A 17,530-nucleotide genomic window follows, 5' to 3' on the forward strand; every position below is an offset into this window, starting at 1 on the left:
TTAGTGACCATTCAAATTACAACGGCACTGGAAAAAAAGGGACTTAGGACCGTTTTTCAGAGTTACGACCTTTGTGGCATTCCCCATGTTCATGTGATCCAAATTGGTCGTACTTATGACCTCTGTGGTGTCCCAAGTTTATAGGATCCCCTTTTGTGACCTTCTGACCAGGAAAATCAATAGGGAAGCCAGATTCGCTTAACAACCAGGTGACTAACTGATGAACCCACATTGTTTCACTTAGCAACTTTGGCAAGAAAAGTGGTAACGGGACACAAAACTCCCTTAAGAAATGTCTCACATAACAACTGAAATTTTGACCTCAATTGTGATCGTAAGTCAAGGACTACCTGTACAACTCTTTAAGGGACATCATTCTGCATATCCTTAACAAATTAAGAGTAAGGAGAAGCAAGCTGAAATCTCTATTGAGATAAATCAATCAATCAGAATGGAATTGGAAGGGACTTTGGAAGTTTTCCAGTCCAAGTGTCCAAGCAGGACATTCTATACCAAATAAATAATAACCAGATAAATTTGGGGTCCATCATCCCTGTATTATTGTGTAAACAAGGGAGAAGGCAATTCACAAATAGATTTTAGGGAAAAGAAATTGGAACCAGCATAGCAGGAAATGTTTAGGAACAGAGATGGAACCAATGACACGGAAGCCGAATATTGCCAAAAGAAAATATGGGATAACTGTTAATTAAAACTTGCCACAATTCTTTAACAAAATAATTACTTTGGATTTGTGCTTTCCTCCCAAAAGACAGATATGTTTCACAATCCATTAGAAATTTTAGACTGGAAAAAAAACAACAACGATCCAGATCAGGGAAACATTTCTAGAATTCTGGTTGACGTTTCCGAGCCAGCTGAAATTCAAAACTTTAAATTTCTTATGCCATGTGTGAGTTAGTGGCTAGAGACATTTGCCAGAGAAACAATAAATAAATACATTAAGGCTGCAATGGGAAACCCGGTGCGACCTACTCGCAAATCAATGTGTTTTAGACCACCCCCCCACGGGAAAAAGTAAAGTCTGGGGTCGTGCATCACACCTTACAATTTCACCGCTGGAAGGTTTAAACCACGCAGCTCCTCAACCAAAGCAATCCCCTGTGCTTGGACCCCCACATCTGGCGATGCTAACATCTTATTACAGACCCCCCTAAAAGCTGGTGAAATAAAACTCGGGCCAGGGTCAAGCAGAAAAATACCTTAAACATTAGACAATAAAAGTGTGTGTGTGTGTGTGTGGTTGGAAATGGATGGACTCAGTGGCCAAGGGAGGGGCAGGCTGAAAGTTATTGGGAAATCCACTTCCGTTTCCCTCATTCATTTCAGTGGAATTCTTTTTAACTCCTGCCACCAACTAATTTTTTTCCCCCCTTCTTTCCTTTCCTTCGCCAGCCGAGGTTTGCTTTCCTCTTCTGTTGGCTCTTCTGCCATCTAGGAGGAGAGGAGGGGGTGTCTTAATAAACTTCCTCCCCCTTGCAAAGAGAGGAGCACCAACCAAGGAAAGGGGGAAGAGGGTGAGGGGATCGGAGCTGGGCTAGTGCCCAGTCTTGCTGGTCTGGGGTGGGGAAGGGATGGGGGGCTGGATGAAAGTCCCAGAGATGAAGCTCCTGCACTTTCCCCCGCATTTTGCAGATCCAGAAAAACAGAAAGGGTGCTTCTGGGGGGCACGAAGGCTGAACCCCAGGTCCTCTCTCTCTCTCTCTCTCTCCTACTTCTTTCCTTCTCTCCCCCCTGCAAAAAAATTATTCTTGGTGGTGTAGTAATGCAGGCCAGAGTTGCTCTCCTCCCTTCCCCACCCAAAAAAAAAAGAGGGGGGGGGAGAAGGAGGAGGAGGAGGAGGGGGGGGAAGGGAGAGAGGGATCCAGTCATCCAGTGACTCTGCACAAATCTCTGCAATCCAAACTAAAGGAACAACCCCCCCTAAAAAAAAAACCCCAATCCACTCCTCACACCTCCAGGGAGGCAGCAGACTTTCTCCCCTCTCCCCAGCTCGCCCCCCCCCTCCCCACCCACCTACCCCCCTGCAGGGGAAAATTTAATAAAATTTAATAAAAATTTAATAAAAAGGTCTCCCAAGTCCTTCTCTTCTCCCCCCTCCTGCCCTTTGCAAAGAAGAGGAAGGGGGTGCATGGATGTAAAAGGATTGACAGCCCCCCCCACACCCCTCTTCTTTAAGCAAGACAAAAAGAAGGGGGAAGACCCCCCCCCAAAAAAGGGGGTAGCCTTGCCTTCCCCAAGGAGGGCCTCCCCTCTAATTCAACATGGGGGGGGGCTTCTTTGCACCTTCTTTCCACAGACCCCACCCCTTTTGCAAGAAGAGGGTGGGGGTCAGTCCCCTCTGAAGTCCCCCAAAGAGGGGGGGGTCTCTCCAGTTCCCCCCCCACTTACTAGGCCTCAGCCCCCCCCCTCCCAACGTTCCCCCTTTTTTTCACCTAAAGGAAGGGGGTTTGAGGGGGGGGGAAAGACGAAGCCCCCCTCCCCCACCCCTATGATTCTCAATTCTCACAACCCCCCCCACACACACCTCCCCTCAGCGCGCCCTCCCCCTCCCAATCCTCACCTGAAAATGCTCCTGGAATCTTATGGGGAGGATTTGAGCCATGATGGTGGTGGGCGAAGGGTCAGCCCGAGCCTGAGAAGCGGGAGTGAGGGCCCAGAAAGGGCTGCTCCTGGGCCGAGAGACCGGGTTGGGTGGGGGGGGGAGGTGGAGGTGGAGAGGGGGGGGGTGTCCGGGAACGGCCGCCGCTTCGCTGCCCCACACGCACGCCCGGCAGCGAGGGGTGGGCAGCCGCTCTCCGGCGGGGACGGTACTGCGCAGGCGCGGAGCTTTCACATACACTCTCTCTCTCTCTCTCTCTCCCCCCCCACCTTCTTTTCCAAGGCTTCGGACCCGCGCAGGGGGGAGATCCCTCCGCCAGCCGACCCACCTACTCTTCCCGCCAGAAGCGAAGGGGTCCTCCGAAAGAAGAAATAGTCCCTGAGCCAGCCGGTCTTGCGGGCGCGTCTTTTTTTCTTTTTGTTTTGCCCCATCGCTCTCGCGCTCTTTCTCTGCAGTTAAAGGGAGGGGAGTCGGGGGGGGGAGATGGGGAAGGGGCAAAGGCTGGGGAGGGGGAGAGGAAGGGAAGGGGGTCCTTGGGAAAATGGGTGGGGGAGGCTCTTAAATCCCCTCGCCTTGCCAATTGCTGACATCCTAGGAGTCGGGATGATGCTAAAGTCCAAGGCTTTGGTCTGCTATAGTTTTCTTTCTTTCTTTCTTTCTTTCTTTCTTTCTTTCTTTCTTTTCTTTCTTTCCTTCTTTCCTTCTTTTTTTTCTTTCCTTCTTTTTCTTTCCAGTCTTTCTCTTTTCCTTCCCTCCCTTTCTTCCTTCTTTTCCTTCCTTCCCTCCATCATCTTTTTTCCCTCCTCCTCCACTCTTCTCCTTCTCTTCTTCCTCCTCCATCTACATTTCTCCTCCTCCTCCTCCTCCTCAAAGCATTCCACCTTTTTTCTTTTGTCTTTCTTTTCCTTCCTTCCCTCCATCATCTTTTTCCCTCCTCCTCCACTCTTCTCCTACTCTTCTTCCTCCTCCATCTACATTTCTCCTCCTCCTCCTCAAAGCATTCCACCTTTTTCTTTTGTCTTTCTTTTCCTTCCCTCCCTTTCTTCCTTCTTTTCCTTCCTTCCCTCCAGCATCATCTTTCCGTCCTCCTCCTCTTCTCCTTCTCCTCTTCTTCCTCCTCCATCTACATTTCTCCTCCTCCTCCAAGCATTCCACCTGGGCAGGTGGGTGCCCACAGTCACCTAATCTCTTATCATCTCAACTGCAAAAGGGCAGGTGGCTGGACCCTTTGATGTCCCAAAGATGCGTTTTTTCTTTTCTTTTTTTTTTTCTCCAGCTACGGTACAAGGTGCCATGTGTGTGAAAACTCCCAAAACCAGGGTTCTTCGGGGAAAACAGCTGTGAGGTCTGCCGTGGGAAGAGACGTGGGAGACTGAGACAGGCGCTGTCCCATCCTCTCCATCTTTTGTGAAAGCATCAATCCACTCTAAAATCAATATTTGGGAAACGTGTGTGTTATTTATCCGTAGTGGAGCGGAGCTGCTTGTGGCTGTGTGCCAACAGCTATCACGCATGATTTGACTTCGGAACTGCATTCACTTATCTTATGGCTACGTGGGTGGCTGGTTTATGTGTTGTTGGCTGTGTTTACTTTGTGCAGGGAGTCCGCAGTTAGCAACCACAACGGGGACTGGCCAACTTGATTGTTGAGCGAAGCCGTGGCTAAGCGAAACCACAACTGTGCTGAGGATTTGACTTAAGCTTTTCTCCGCTTGGCAGAGCAGCAAAGCTTGCAAACGTGAGGACTGTTAGTAAAGTTTGGTCTAGTGGTTAAATCATAAGGCTAGAAGCCGGGAGATGGTGAGTTTTAGTCCCACCATAAGCATGAAAATCAACTGGATGACTTTTAGCCAGTTCTTCCCTCTCAACCCAGCCCACCTCACAGGATTGTTGTGGAAAAAAAATCAAGGAATGAGTATTAGATATGTTCGCCGTCTGGAGTTTATACAATAAAGACAGAATATAAGTAAATAATTGCTTTCTATCTTTTCTTACCTGCTTTATCCATCTATTAACATGTATCTATCCATCTCTTTTCTTACCTACTCCATCTGTCCACATCTCTATCTACACTTATCTATTCGTCTTTCTTAACTATCTGTCCATCTCTCTCTCCATCCCTTTTCTTATGTTTTATTTATCAATATCTCTTTCTCTTCCTCTTTCTGACCTACTTAGGCTACCGATATCTATCCATCTCTTTATCAACTCCATATCTATCCCATATCTATATCTTCTCTTTATCTATCCATGTCTAATCTCCACCCATTTTCTTATCTATCCATCTATTTTCTTATAGCTATCTTTCTTCCTTTTTGACCTACTCAGTCTATTAGTATCTATCCATCTCTTTTCTTATCCACTCCCTCCATATCTCTACTCTTATCTATCCATCTTTATCTATCCATGTTTGTCTATCTAATCTCTCCATCCCTTTTCTTATCTCTTTTATTTATCTATATCTATCATCTATATATCCATCAGCTATCTATCCATCATCTAATCATCTATCTTCTATCTATCTATCCATCTATCATCTATCTATCCATCCATCATCTAATCATCTACCTACCTATCTCTCTCTTCCTCTTTCTGACCTAGCCAGCCTTATCAATATCTATCCATCTATCTAACCTAGGAACGAAGCCCCTGGCTCAGATGCTGGCTACCATCTGAGTTGTTTTCTACAGAGAAGCCCTTTCTGCCAGGTTACCGAGAGGACACAGTTCCTTATTTGAGTATTTCCCTCCCGCTTCTCAACCACTTCCCTCTCTCTCAATGGGCCATTGATGCAAAGGGACCGTTTGCGGTTTGGAGGCGCACCCCCCCCCCTCTTAAAAGGGCATGGATGGCTGCCAACTCCGTCTCCATGGCCCCGCTCTTGGGAAAGGTTGCAAGTGCATCATCGCATGCCAGGGCTGGGTGGCTGGGAGCGCACGCAAACTGTGTTTTGTGGCCCGGTTAGCTTGGCAGAAAGGAAAGGGAGCCAACCCACCAGCCCTTTCAAAGTAACAGCTGCGGAGGAAACAACAGTGACTTCATCCAACGGTTTGGGGCATTTTTTTTTTTAAAGTGGGATTTAAGCTGCTGCTATCCTGCTGTCACCCACACCGTTCGTGACACACAGAGCTGGGGATCTATAGGTAGTCCTTGAGTTACAACTGTTCACGTAGGGACTATTAGAGCGGCACTGGAAAAAAACGGGACTTATGACTGTTTTTCAGACTGTGGCAGCCTCCCTGGGGTCACGTGATCAAAATTCAGCCGCTTGGCAACTTGGCATCTATTTATGATGGTCCAGGTGTGTGTGTGTGTGTGTGTGTGTGTGTGTGTGTGTGTGTGATGCCATCCCCTTTTGCCACCATCTAACAAGCAAAGTCAATGGGGAAGCTAGATTCACTTAACAACCGTGTTACTCGTTTAACAACCACAGTGGACAGATCGTAAAATGGGCAAAATTTTATTCAACCAATGGTCTCACTTACCGACAGAAATTTTAAGGGCTCAATGGTGGCTATAAGTCAAGGATTATCTGTCCTTTGCTCATGTTACTGTCATTCCTCTATGGAACATGCAGCCAGGATCCAACTGCAGTGATCCTGAAGCCTTGCTTATATAAATAGATATACAACGTGCAGCTCAGATGATATAAGCAGAATAAAGAGCACAAATATCTGTCAGCATGGGTCATGTGAAGTGGAATTCAAGACAAAAACCTTCTTGAGGGCTTTCATTTTCTTCCAATTTTCTTGCAGATTTCACAACCCGTCTATTTTCTTTTGATCATGACTGGTTTTTTTTTTAAGTATCCGTTGACTGGATGGAAGCAGGTTAAGCTTTTTTTTTTTTCCTTGGGGGAGTTGAAACTTCTATTTTGTCATAAAATTGCCTTTATTATTTTTTGGACAGGGAGGGTGCTGTCACTGGATTTATACAATCTGCTTTCATCCCACTGATTTTTTTCGATGAAGAGCCAATAAATCAAGTTTGTGTATTATTCAACACTACGTCAAATTACTGCAGTTACCAAGTGATTATACATAAACATGGCCATTATCTTGAGTCTGTGCAGATTACTTAAACAAGCTTACATTTCAATATGCATGAGTCTGAACTTTGGTCTAGATTCAGCTGACAATATCCCAGATGAACTTATACCAATCCAGTGGCCTCCAAATATACTGAAACTACAATTCCCAGAATAACTAACTTGGGAATGCAAATAAGCCAATAATTTATTTTCGGCTACGGCGGAAGCCATGTCAGGTAAAGTAATAGAGGTACTTAATATGCATTTTGAATAATCAATATTATCAAAAAACCAATCAAGATTGATAACCCTCTTTATTGACCACTGGACAGTTCTACAGCCTGTTCAGCATAGTTCAAAAATTGAACACTCTATAGCGATGCCATCACACCGTGAAAAATAAAACAACAGCTATGTATAAAGCTTGAATACGCTCAGTTTACAGCAAAAAGATACGGAGAGACAGTTTCACAGATCATGTACTTCTAAACAGCAAAAAAGGAAGACGTTTTCCATAGAGCTGGTTACAAGAATGAAAATATTTGGTTAGAGAAAGACAATCACCTTTGCAAAAATCTGTTTTGTCTAGGTAGGAAAAAACAACAGCACAGCAATATTTGTTTCGCCAAATGCCTGAAGAAATGATAAAAGACTCAGCAGTTCACTTGCACCATTTACCGAGCTACATTTTCCAAGGAAGGAATGCATCATCTTTGAAGGCCTTCAAATCCATTGTGTACAATTCTCAAGCCTCATTATTCTAGGTAATGGGAAATTAACCCCAATGAAGCTTTCAAGAAACTAACGGGGGGGGGGGGAATTAAATATGCAGAGACAGGTATACAAAAAAAACCCCCCAAGATTTCAATCCTGTCTGAATTCAAATGTTGTTCAAGAAGGGGAAACATCTGTTTTGCTTGCCATGGAATTTTATCAATACAAAAGAATTTTTGTCCCATCCTGGCCTCGTGCCCATCTTACATTTGCTCTCTGCTGTTAAGACTCTGCAAGCAGAACAATTATAGCGGGTGGGTATAAACCGTAAGATATACTTTAGAAAGTTAGCCAATCGAAGAGCTCATTAAAGTGCATACCCCAGTACATGGTCAAGTTGACTTTTTCATTTAGGTAAGACAGAAGTGTGTGGAGATGACCTCAGAAAGAAGAGGAATATTGAACTCGCGTTTAAGGTGTAGCTAACATAAGACCTCAAAGAAAGGTACAGTTGTGGGGATTATTTTGCCCGTGTACAATCAAAGCAAAAGCAAAAGGAACACAATGAGAAATATCTTCTTTTCTTCTTGGCAACTGCCCCAAAGCAACTCTGAAAAATCTAAGATCCTTTTATCACAATCCTTTAAAAAAAAAAACATTGCACCCCACCACAGTGGGCAAAGTGTTTAAAACAGAGCAACAGGCTGCTTTCCCAAAGTTTCTCAATGAAAAACTGCTTTCCTAGAAGAACACGAGAAGCGAGTATCTTAGCTATTTTACCAAAATGGATCATTCACAGCTATTTTTCCTATGCACTTTTATGCAGTCTTCTTGTTTATTAAATGTTTTAAGATTTAAATTAGCTCCACGGGAAGGACAAGGAGAATAGGATAAGTGCGTTCTTCTCCCCTCGTTGAACGTAATATTTCAATGTTAAAACCATCAGCGTCCAAGATCCCAAGGAAGAAATAATTGGAAAAATTGCCTTCACTGTGCCCAAATAAGATACTTTGACAGAAGGCAAAAATATTTCTCACGATTGTGGCAGTGTTAGCTGTTGAAATTTTATCTTGGCTACAAGTTGAAGTGGATTAAAGAACTACGGTAATTATTTGATGTGCTTAAGACACTGCCATAATAGGCTTCTGCCAAACTGCAAAGGAATTAGGAATTAAAGCCAAAGTCAATTTGGAGAGATATCGACATAGAAACACCCAAGTTTCCAGCTGGTATCTAATAAATAGCAACATGGGAGAGAAACAATTGTTTTAATAAATGCTCTTTCCAAAACTCCTCATTGTAATGATTTACTGAAGATACTTACAAGAAAATGGGAATTTTCCTATCCAGTATACACAGATAATGTAGAACTTACATACAAAAAAGAGAAGTTACATTGCGGGAATAAAATGTCAACCAGAAGGAGAAAGGGGAAGCCATGTGATACTTCCGCCACATATCAAACAATCCCAAACTAACCTGGGCATAGAAGCACAAGACAGATCTCACGGGTAAAATTTAACCGTGTTGAAAGGTGTCCATTGAAACCAGTTGAGTGGAAAGTCAGAGTGCCTCTCCCACGTAAGCTTCTTTTCCAATATTATTTTTAAAATAAGACCTGCAGCAGCAACAACCTTGTACAAGATAGTGAGTCATCAAGGCTCAGCAGCTACAGAGAAGTGTTGCTTAGAGAAAACCGCAAAAGCAGCAGCATTTTGCATGGAAGCATTCCAACCCAATGTACCATCTTGAAGCTTTAAGTCTTGGATAAATGTCTTCATCTAAATCTTTTTCTTTCTTTCTGACTCTAGGCTTAATTGTACTGGCACAAATCAAGTAGGTAAGTACTTTGGAGAATGACCACCCCCCCCCCCAAAAAAATAAAAAATGACTGCTTCAAGTCAAGGTTTATTATAGTCAAAGGCCGGATCCAGTTAAAAACACTCAAGGAATAGCCAGTTAAAAATTCTAGATTGGATGCCAAATTGTGATTTTTAATATAGATTATTTTGTTCTAGAATTTTTAACTGGATATTCCTTAAGTGTTTTTAACTTGCTCTGGTCTTGGACTGGAATAAGCATTGACTTGATAATGACTGCTTTATTGGTGTAACTCAAGTCGATCGGGTGAGGTTTTTATCCTATGCACCAGAGGCATCTTCACACAACCCAGCTTTGAAATGTAAGGGAAACCTTCTTCTTCTACTAGCCTTTTATAAAAATGTATACGTGAGCAGTAAGTAGGCAACGCACATACCTGCCACAATTAAGGCGAAAGGAATACTGAAAGGCAGGGTGTAATCATCTTTTCCAATCATTGTCCAGAATTGTCCAGATGTCTCCTCCGAAATCGAAAGTTCCAGAAGACAACGCTTCAGAGTGCTTGTATGAATTATACGTGAAAGAAAGTAGCTTAAAATTTCTCAGATTGCACTTAAGGCTATTCACAATTTTAATCACATGGCAAGATGGACTAGCAACCTCTTTTCTCTAGCTCTTCCCCAGTGCAGCTGGACAAGAAAAGGCCCCCAGCTGCATAAAATATATTGAGTTGATAAACAGAGGCCAGAGACACCCCCGGGATTCCTTTAAAGCTCCTGCTTGATTCGCTTGTCTGTGCTCTTGATGTTGATGTCCAAGGTATCCACTTTCCCGGTGAGGCGATTCAGGATCTCATCCTGATCATCGATTTCGGTTTGCAAGCCAAGAGCGAGATTTTTCAGTCGGCCCAGCCCGCTGGACATGTCATCTGCAAAGACCACCCCGCCCCCACAAAAGCTTAAAATTAGTAACACAAAAGGTAGACAAACACAGAGGGGTTTGTGAGGCAGTTTGTATCCAATACTATTCATGAGATTCCCTTGGTTAAATTAAAAGAGGATTTGGAGCAGCCCAGCAGGGCAAATTCCATCCCTGCATTAAGCCAATATGAGGTGTTTTGGCGATTTGCACTGTATTTGCCCTGGCTCAGTGGCTAAGACAGTTTGGCAGTTCAAATCACTAGCACCGCGTAACGGAATGAGCTCCCATTACTTGTCCCAGCTTCTGCCAACCTAGCCATTCAAAAGCATGTAAAAATGCAGGTAGAAAAATAGGGACCACTTTGGTGGGAACGGAACAGCGTTCCATGCGCCTTCGGTGTTTAGTCCTGCCGGCCACATGACCACGGAGACATCTTTGGACAGCGTTGGCTCTTCGGCTTTGTAACGGAGATGAGCACCACCCCCTAGAGCCAGAAACAACTAGTACGTAGGTGCAAGGGGAACCTTTACTTTTAACTATAATTACTAGGGTCAGTAAACCATTACATTGCAAATCACGTCATTGTGGCTTGCTCAACAAACATGATTAATATTAACTATGGTTTGAGCAAAATATTAACTTTATTTTCCTAAATATTGTCTGCTGGGAAAGACAATAATGGTAGCTTTCTCCCAATTCTTCCTCTTCCAGGAAATAGGAACAAGATCCTTTTCTTCTGAAAGGAAGATGGTCAGAAATCTAGAAGGCTTAATACAGGTGATCCTCAACTTACAAGCATTTGATTAGTGACTGTTCAAAATTATAACAGCACTGAAAAAAGTGACTTATGACTGTTTTTCAGAGTCACTACCTTTGAAGCATCCCCATGATCATGTGATCAAAATTCAGATGCTTGGCTACTGATTCATATTTATGACCGTTGCACTGTCCCAAGGTCATACGATCCCCTTTTGCGACCTTCTGACAAGCAAAATGAATGGGGAAGCCAGATTCGTTTTACAACCGTGTTACAACAACCGCAGTGATTCACTTAACAACGATTGCAAGAAAGGTCATAAAATTGGGCAAAACTCACTTAACAGTCTTGTTTAGCGATGGAAATTTGGGGCTCAATTGTGATAAGATGAATATTATCTGCAAATAACTAAGATTAACACCAGGGAACGTGGACTATCATGACTCACCTAAGTTGCTATCAATTTTCTGATGGTAAGCACGGAGGTGCTGGTTCCTGGGGTAATGATCAGACTGGGATGGGTTGTTTGAACTAGTTCCACTGGAACTGAAGTCTGGAAAGAAGGAAGAAAATGCCGGTTTAAGGACATCCCTTTTAAAAACTAAGTCATATTCAAGGGCCTACCTCATATGAGACTAGCACACATTCCCCTCCAAATTAAGCAAGATGGTTTTCTGATTAATAAACACAGGAACTCTTATAGAGCTCTGCTGCCCAAAATAATCATGACAATGTTCAAGTTCTATAAAATGCAGAGCCTTTAAACAAGCAAGGTCAAGCAAACCTGAGTTTTCCAGCTTCCGTAAATTTGGATGAGTCTCCTGGTACTTGGACTCCTGTTCTTTACTGACGGATAATGCTTCTTTTAATCTAGACAGAGGAAGAAAAGGGAATTCCCCATGTTCAGCATTTACGGCTCCACTTGCTTCCAAACAGAAGTAAGCTTTGCATTATCAATGTTTCTCAACCTTGGTAGCTTTAAGATACGTGGACTTTAAACTAGCTGTGTAATTCTGGGACTTGGAGTCCACATCTCTCAAAGTGGCCAGAGTTGAGAAACACCACATTAGAAAAAAAAGTTTTCCTTTCTGCTATATTTCTGTATTCAATGTTTTATTTACTGGGCGTACAGCTAAAGCTCAGGCTGACAACATCCTCTTGCGTTTAACCACAAACCCACAGAAACTTATTGGAAAGTCTGCACATTGAAGACGACTGTTTTATTTTCTCAACCCCCTTCAGAAAGTCTGACATGTAGTGGTTAAGGTGCTGGCCTAGAAACCCGGAGAAAAACCTAGGCCCGCCTTAGGCATGAAAACCAACTAGGTGACTTTGGGGCAATCACCAGGAGATTGTGACTTCTGTGACCTTAGGTATGAAAGCTGGTTGGGTGACTTTCAGCCAATCGCCAGGAGACTGGGTGTTCCAGTGTCACTTTAGGCATGGAACTTGACTGGGTGACTTTGGGTGAATCACCAGGAGACTGTGACTTCAGCTGGGTGACTTTGGGCCAGTTCTTCTCTCTCAGCCCAACCAACCTTGCTGTCAGGATTCCGGTAGTTACCCCCATTTAAATCATGAGTCTCTAGCTGGATTTCCAAAGCTCAAAGATGATTTATTGGGAGTTAACATGTCCGGCACTGCCTGGGTGTTGCCAACTCTGAGAAACATCATTCACTGTCACCCTTGACCTTGGTTTCCCCTCACCCCTCTGGGTGTATCATAATTCATATTCTCCAATGGGACACATCCATAGCCAAGAGTCATCAATCATGTTCTCCAGTTAAAATTTTGCACGGCAGATACTACAGTCTCCTAGTTACTATTTTTGAAAAACTATTTATGGAATGCACTTTCAATTTCCGAGCTGCGCACTGTTCTTTCAAACCCCTTTCCCCCCTTTTATTTTTATGGGGAAAGAGGAAGGTGGTATTATGGTATGTTTGCCACTTTGAATCATAAAGTAATAAAGGTGGGATAAAAATCTAGTAATAAATTCAAGCCGAATGTCATTCGGGCATGGATGAACTCGGATGCCCACCCACTTCCTGCTTCCTTAGAAGAAAAACCTCAGTTGTCTACCTGTTGCTTCCTTGATATTGGGAGGCTCCATTCTGCTCCGGTTTGATGTCTTGTGGCTTGGCTTTGAAGTAATTGACGAAGCCCCCGAAGACACTCTTAATGCTATTGATATGTTTCTGGCTCGTCTTTAAATCTTGATCCATCTTATCCACCATGCGTTCAGTACGCTTCAGGACTTCTCCTTGCCGTACAAGTTCCTGCCAAAAGCAACATGGTGTTTCAAACAAAAAACAACCGGCAAAAGGGATGCTGGTATTTTAATTCCTCAATAAAACACAGTTTATGCAAAAGGGACTGTGACTTTCTCTTTGTTAAGCTAAAGCAGTAACAATATAGAATATAATTACCAATAGTTCACAATATTTGTAGCTTAGGATTGTTAAACCATGGGGGTCCCTGGTACTCTCTCAGCTTGGTGGTTTTCTCGCAGAAGTTTTATTGCCCAACTGGGTAACATCATCAGTGCTAGAGGGGAGTGGGGTTTTCAGGGAGGAGGAGGAGGACTGTGGAATCCTTGGTGTTCTCTGAACTTGGTTGTTTTCTTGCAAGATGTTTTATTAACTAACTAGGAAACATCGTCAGTACTCTGATATTACCTTGTTTAGCCTTACTTCCATAGCATGCAAACACTGCAAAATATGTTTTCAAGATTCTTGTTTACCTCTGATGTGGCGACTCCCACATGTTCAGACTCATAAATGAGAGACAGTGAGTTGTTGGTGCTATCTAGAGTCGATTTTGAGAGCCTCATGACTTCCTGTTGTAAATATCTTTGTCTGTCTGGACCTTCTCTTGGAGGCTCTTCCCCTTCATTCCACTTGACAGGCTTGAAGTCGTCATCATCATCATCAAAAGGATTGCAACTTTTGGGGAAAGTTGACATTGCTGCAGCCCCAAAGTCAGGTCGCTTCTATTTATAATGTAGGTTTACAAGGACAGAATGAAGCCGGTGTTTTTCAGATGACGATTAAGTCCTTCCTGTAAAAGGATTAACGGCAATGTATTGAAAAGCCAAACTTTGCAAGAGAAAGAAATTTCCATCATGAAACATATTTATAGTCATACAGATAGTTCTTGAATTACAACCATTCATTTACTGACCATTTGAAGCACTACAACAGCACTGAAAAAAAGTGACTTACAACCATGGCAGCATTCCCATGGTCACATGATCAAAATTTGGCAATCGGTATGTATTTACAATGGTTGCATCCCGGAATCAGGTGGCCTCCATATGTAATCTTACTAGCTGGCTTGTGACAAGCAGAGTCAATAGGGGAAGCCAGATTCACTTAACGACTGCAGTGATTTGCTTAACAACTATGGCCAAAAAAAAGTTCATAAAATGGGGCAAAATTTATTTAACAATTGTTTTGCTGATCTCAACACAATTTCAGGAAATCCAAAGTGAACCAGCTGAGCCACAAGTCCTGCTGTTCTAACAGACAATTCATCTTTCCAGGCATCTTGAAACTGCTTTGTGGGCAGTTTTTCGCAGCTAGCGTAGCTGAAGACACGTTGGAAATGGAAAAAGTCAACTTCAATGCCATTCTTAGGAAAGGCCCAAGACATTCTGTTCTAGGCAATCAAATAATTACCTGCCTCTCATTGAATGAGTCAAGACCCAGAATAACTTAGTCAATAGACTGGCATCTAACAGAAAAAAAAAACAGCACAACAATAAAAAACAACCTATGAACAATTTACTGCCTGTTCACAATATCTCATTTTAGATCTCTCATTTAAATATTATTATAGTATGTACAAGTCTCAGTTATAAGCCCCAATGCAAAGAAAGGTTTGTTCAAAACTTGAGATTTTCTCTAAAGTTAAAAAGTACAAGGTAAATACATAAGTAAACTATCATCAGAGCATGTTGACAGAGCCAATTTACACAGCTTAAAGCAGGTTCTTTTCCCATGAAAGATAAGGTCCCATTTTGCAAAATTAAATCAATATTCCACATTTACTATTTCATGAAATAATATTTTATTACCTATTGAAATAGTAAATACTATTGACCACTATCTACTAAACTTCTGTAGCAAGACACCAAATGACACATGAGCACTTATTGACATAGGAAGCCACAAAATTCCTTGGAAGGACTCTGTATTTAATCATCAACTATTTAGAATAACTTAAAGAACTGGACTGTACCTTCCAGCAATGTTGCAGGAATATATATTGTTTATCTCCTTCAATTTTAATTGACTCAAAATGCTTAATTTGATTTTCATATCCTTTCCCAGCTTGGATCTCTATTGACCTCCAATTGAGTAGGGTTCTAATTGCAGAACCCCCAAAACAAAATATTCTTTTCCTGTCTAGGGCAATGTCACTTCCGCATAAGAAGCTTGTCCTCACTCCTCAAGGCTATTTGTTCCTGCTTCAAAGGGTATTTTTCAAATATACAAACCCTCAAACAGCTATTAATTTGACCCAATTCTATTTTTTCAATTTATTGTTATAGCAAGCCACAAGGACAAATGTTTCCTGAGCTGAGATCAGCTCTGATTTTTCTAGTATTAAGAAATCCCCGAAAACATGCTTTATTATTTTTTTTCCAAGCAGGCTCAGAACTCTAAGGAGGAACCCACAATATTGTTATACAGTAGTACTATATGTAGAATATTGGTCTGTTTGCCTATTAATTTTTATTATTTTCAGTTTTTATAATAAAAGTTGAATACACATTAATAAAATTAATAATTGCTATTATTATATTAGTGTGTGTTTAACTTTTGTCTTGATTTAACCAGTTCTTTATTGTAAGCTTCCTAGAGTTGTGTTCATGAGGTAAGAAGCTATATAGGGTCTCCCACTTGGGGGGGGTTGGACTAGATGACCTATAAGGTCCCTTCCATCTCTGATTATCTGTATCTGTAAATATCATAAATAAATATATGAAAATGGAAGATTTTTTTCCCCTAACGCCTTAAATGCCTGCTTTTCCCTCAAGCATTGAGAGGTTAGGCAGTATATTTGATTTGTTTACTAAATCTTGGCTGGAGGCGACAGGAGCCCGATTTTTATTGTTTTTAACCTTTCATATTTTAACTAGCTGAGTTTTATAGTTTTTCAAATGATTTTATGTTTTTTTAAATAAATCTTTCATTGGGAGTAGCCCCAATTTGACTGAAAAATGGGCAGCTATATAAATAATTTAGATAAACGGGGATGATGGGAACACATCCGAAGGAAGCCAGGTTAGCTGTGGATGATGGGCATTGTAGTCCCACTGTAGTTTTAGTGGAAATCACCGAATTGGGGAAGTCAGTAATGGGGTAATTAAAACTTGGACACCCTCAACCTTCATTCTCTGTCAGGAAGCACACCGAGGAGGGGATCTTGAGGCCATCTATCTCAACCCTGCCTACCTCGCGGGGCCGTTGTGAAGCCCCGCTCAGAGGAGACGCCCACCCCACCAAAGAAAGTAATAGGATTCAAATGTCGATTTAAAAAAAAAAAACATCTCCCGAAAGGATAAACAAGCGCGACGTCACTTCAGCCGCCCGTTCCCTCAGCCCAGCCTACCTCGCAGGGGTGTTGTGGAACCCCCGAAGCTCCAGAAGAGGAAAGACAGGCCGTTGAAGCAGATCAACGTCACTGCCTGGAGTCTCTCCGACGAGAAACCGGCAATTAACCGCCCATCCCGTAGGTTCCCTGAGGCGCCACCCACGGCTACCCGTCCTCTGCCTCACTTCCGGTCACGGACAAGGCCGCGATTGCCGTCGCCGGGTCGAACCATCCCGTGACTAGGGGGGCGGAGCTACAGCCCTGGGGAGGGGAGGGGGTTCATGAAAACGATAGCGCGCCTGCGCCGAACCCTCGCTGCGTCGCAATCTGGGCAGCTCTCGCGAGAAGAGGAGAACGGGGCGCGTCCTTGAGGAGCGTGAGGGGCGTGGCCCGGCGTGAGGGGCGTGGCCCGGCCGTGACGGCTTGTGGAGGCGGCTTCGCTTTCGCCGCTTCTCTCTCTCCCAAGATGTCGGCGCTGGCCGTGGCCACCGCGGCGGCTGCCACTGCGGCGGCCGTAACCGCCGCGCGCTCCGAGAGGCAGGGCAGCCCGGCTTCGTCGCGGGGCTTCTACTTCAACACGGTGCTGTCGCTCGCCCGCTCGCTGGCCGTCCAGAGACCCGCCCCGCTCGAGAAGGTGCAGGCGGGCGGGGGGGGCGGGGGGGAGCGTCGAGGGTCGCGGGGTGGGGTGAATGGGGGGATTCTCGGGGCCTGGACCGCTAAGAGCAGCCGGGAAGAGGATGACAAAGAGGGCTGGCCGCGGAAACCGATCGATCAATCGGTCGTAGAATAAAGGTGGGAGGGATCTCTCGTGGTCATCTAGTCCAGCCCCCTTGCTCAAGCAGGAGGACCCTATCAGTCAATCAGAACTGGGAGGGACCTTGGAGGTGACCATTCCAATCAATCAATCAATCCAGAATAGAGCAGGAAGGGACCTTGGAGATCTTCTAGTCCATTGACCATTCCAATCAATCAGAATAGAGCGGGAAGGGACTTTGGAGGTCTTCTAGTCCAGCCCTTTTCCTCAAGCTGGAGACCCCTAGACAGTTTCAAATGTGACTGTCCA

At 43.7% G+C, this 17,530-nt stretch overlaps 3 protein-coding genes across 8 annotated transcripts in view; 1 reads left to right on the plus strand and 2 right to left on the minus strand.

Moving 5' to 3' along the window:
- The window catches only part of CLTCL1 (clathrin heavy chain like 1), a 49,802-nt gene extending 46,984 nt beyond the window's left edge, over positions 1-2,818 (minus strand). For 3 of the 5 annotated variants that reach the window (XM_087913338.1, XM_087913337.1, XM_087913340.1), the window contains exon 1: positions 2,585-2,793. In XM_087913338.1, the coding sequence (XP_087769464.1) occupies positions 2,585-2,626 (42 nt within the window). In that variant the 5' untranslated portion in view covers positions 2,627-2,793. Of the gene's footprint in view, positions 1-2,584 lie in introns of all 5 variants that reach the window. The other 2 variants (XM_026716212.2, XM_087913341.1) reach the window with 2 other exon arrangements.
- Positions 2,819-6,948: 4,130 nt separating this feature from the next.
- On the minus strand, positions 6,949-16,737 carry SNAP29 (synaptosome associated protein 29). The gene is made up of 6 exons (XM_026716210.2): positions 16,486-16,737; positions 13,610-13,926; positions 12,949-13,145; positions 11,651-11,736; positions 11,315-11,419; positions 6,949-10,116 (listed from the first exon to the last, which is right to left on the minus strand). Exons 2-6 carry the CDS (start codon positions 13,829-13,831, stop codon positions 9,956-9,958), a joined length of 771 nt encoding a protein of 256 aa, XP_026571995.1. The 5' UTR covers positions 13,832-13,926; positions 16,486-16,737; the 3' UTR covers positions 6,949-9,955.
- A 119-nt stretch (positions 16,738-16,856) lies between these two features.
- Positions 16,857-17,530, plus strand: part of PI4KA (phosphatidylinositol 4-kinase alpha) — a 69,907-nt gene continuing 69,233 nt past the window's right edge. The window contains exon 1 of one of the 2 annotated variants that reach the window (XM_087913334.1): positions 16,857-17,101. In XM_087913334.1, the coding sequence (XP_087769460.1) occupies positions 16,934-17,101 (168 nt within the window). In that variant the 5' untranslated portion in view covers positions 16,857-16,933. The remainder of the gene's footprint in view (positions 17,102-17,530) is intronic. The other variant, XM_087913333.1, reaches the window with a different exon arrangement.

This window comes from Pseudonaja textilis, chromosome 15, assembly GCF_049901715.1.
Source record: "Pseudonaja textilis isolate UNSWEBS1 chromosome 15, rPseTex1.2, whole genome shotgun sequence".
Classification (NCBI taxonomy): domain Eukaryota; kingdom Metazoa; phylum Chordata; class Lepidosauria; order Squamata; family Elapidae; genus Pseudonaja; species Pseudonaja textilis.

Excerpts from the sequence above, each read along its gene's own strand:
- SNAP29 (XM_026716210.2), bottom strand. The coding sequence starts at position 13,831 with ATGTCAACTTTCCCCAAAAGTTGCAATCCTTTTGATGATGATGATGAC. Across the intron at positions 13,146-13,609 it reads TGGGAGTCGCCACATCAGAG|GAACTTGTACGGCAAGGAGA; the intron begins GTAAACAAGAAT and ends TGCTTTTGGCAG. Across the intron at positions 11,737-12,948 it reads CAATATCAAGGAAGCAACAG|ATTAAAAGAAGCATTATCCG; the intron begins GTAGACAACTGA and ends TCCTCTGTCTAG.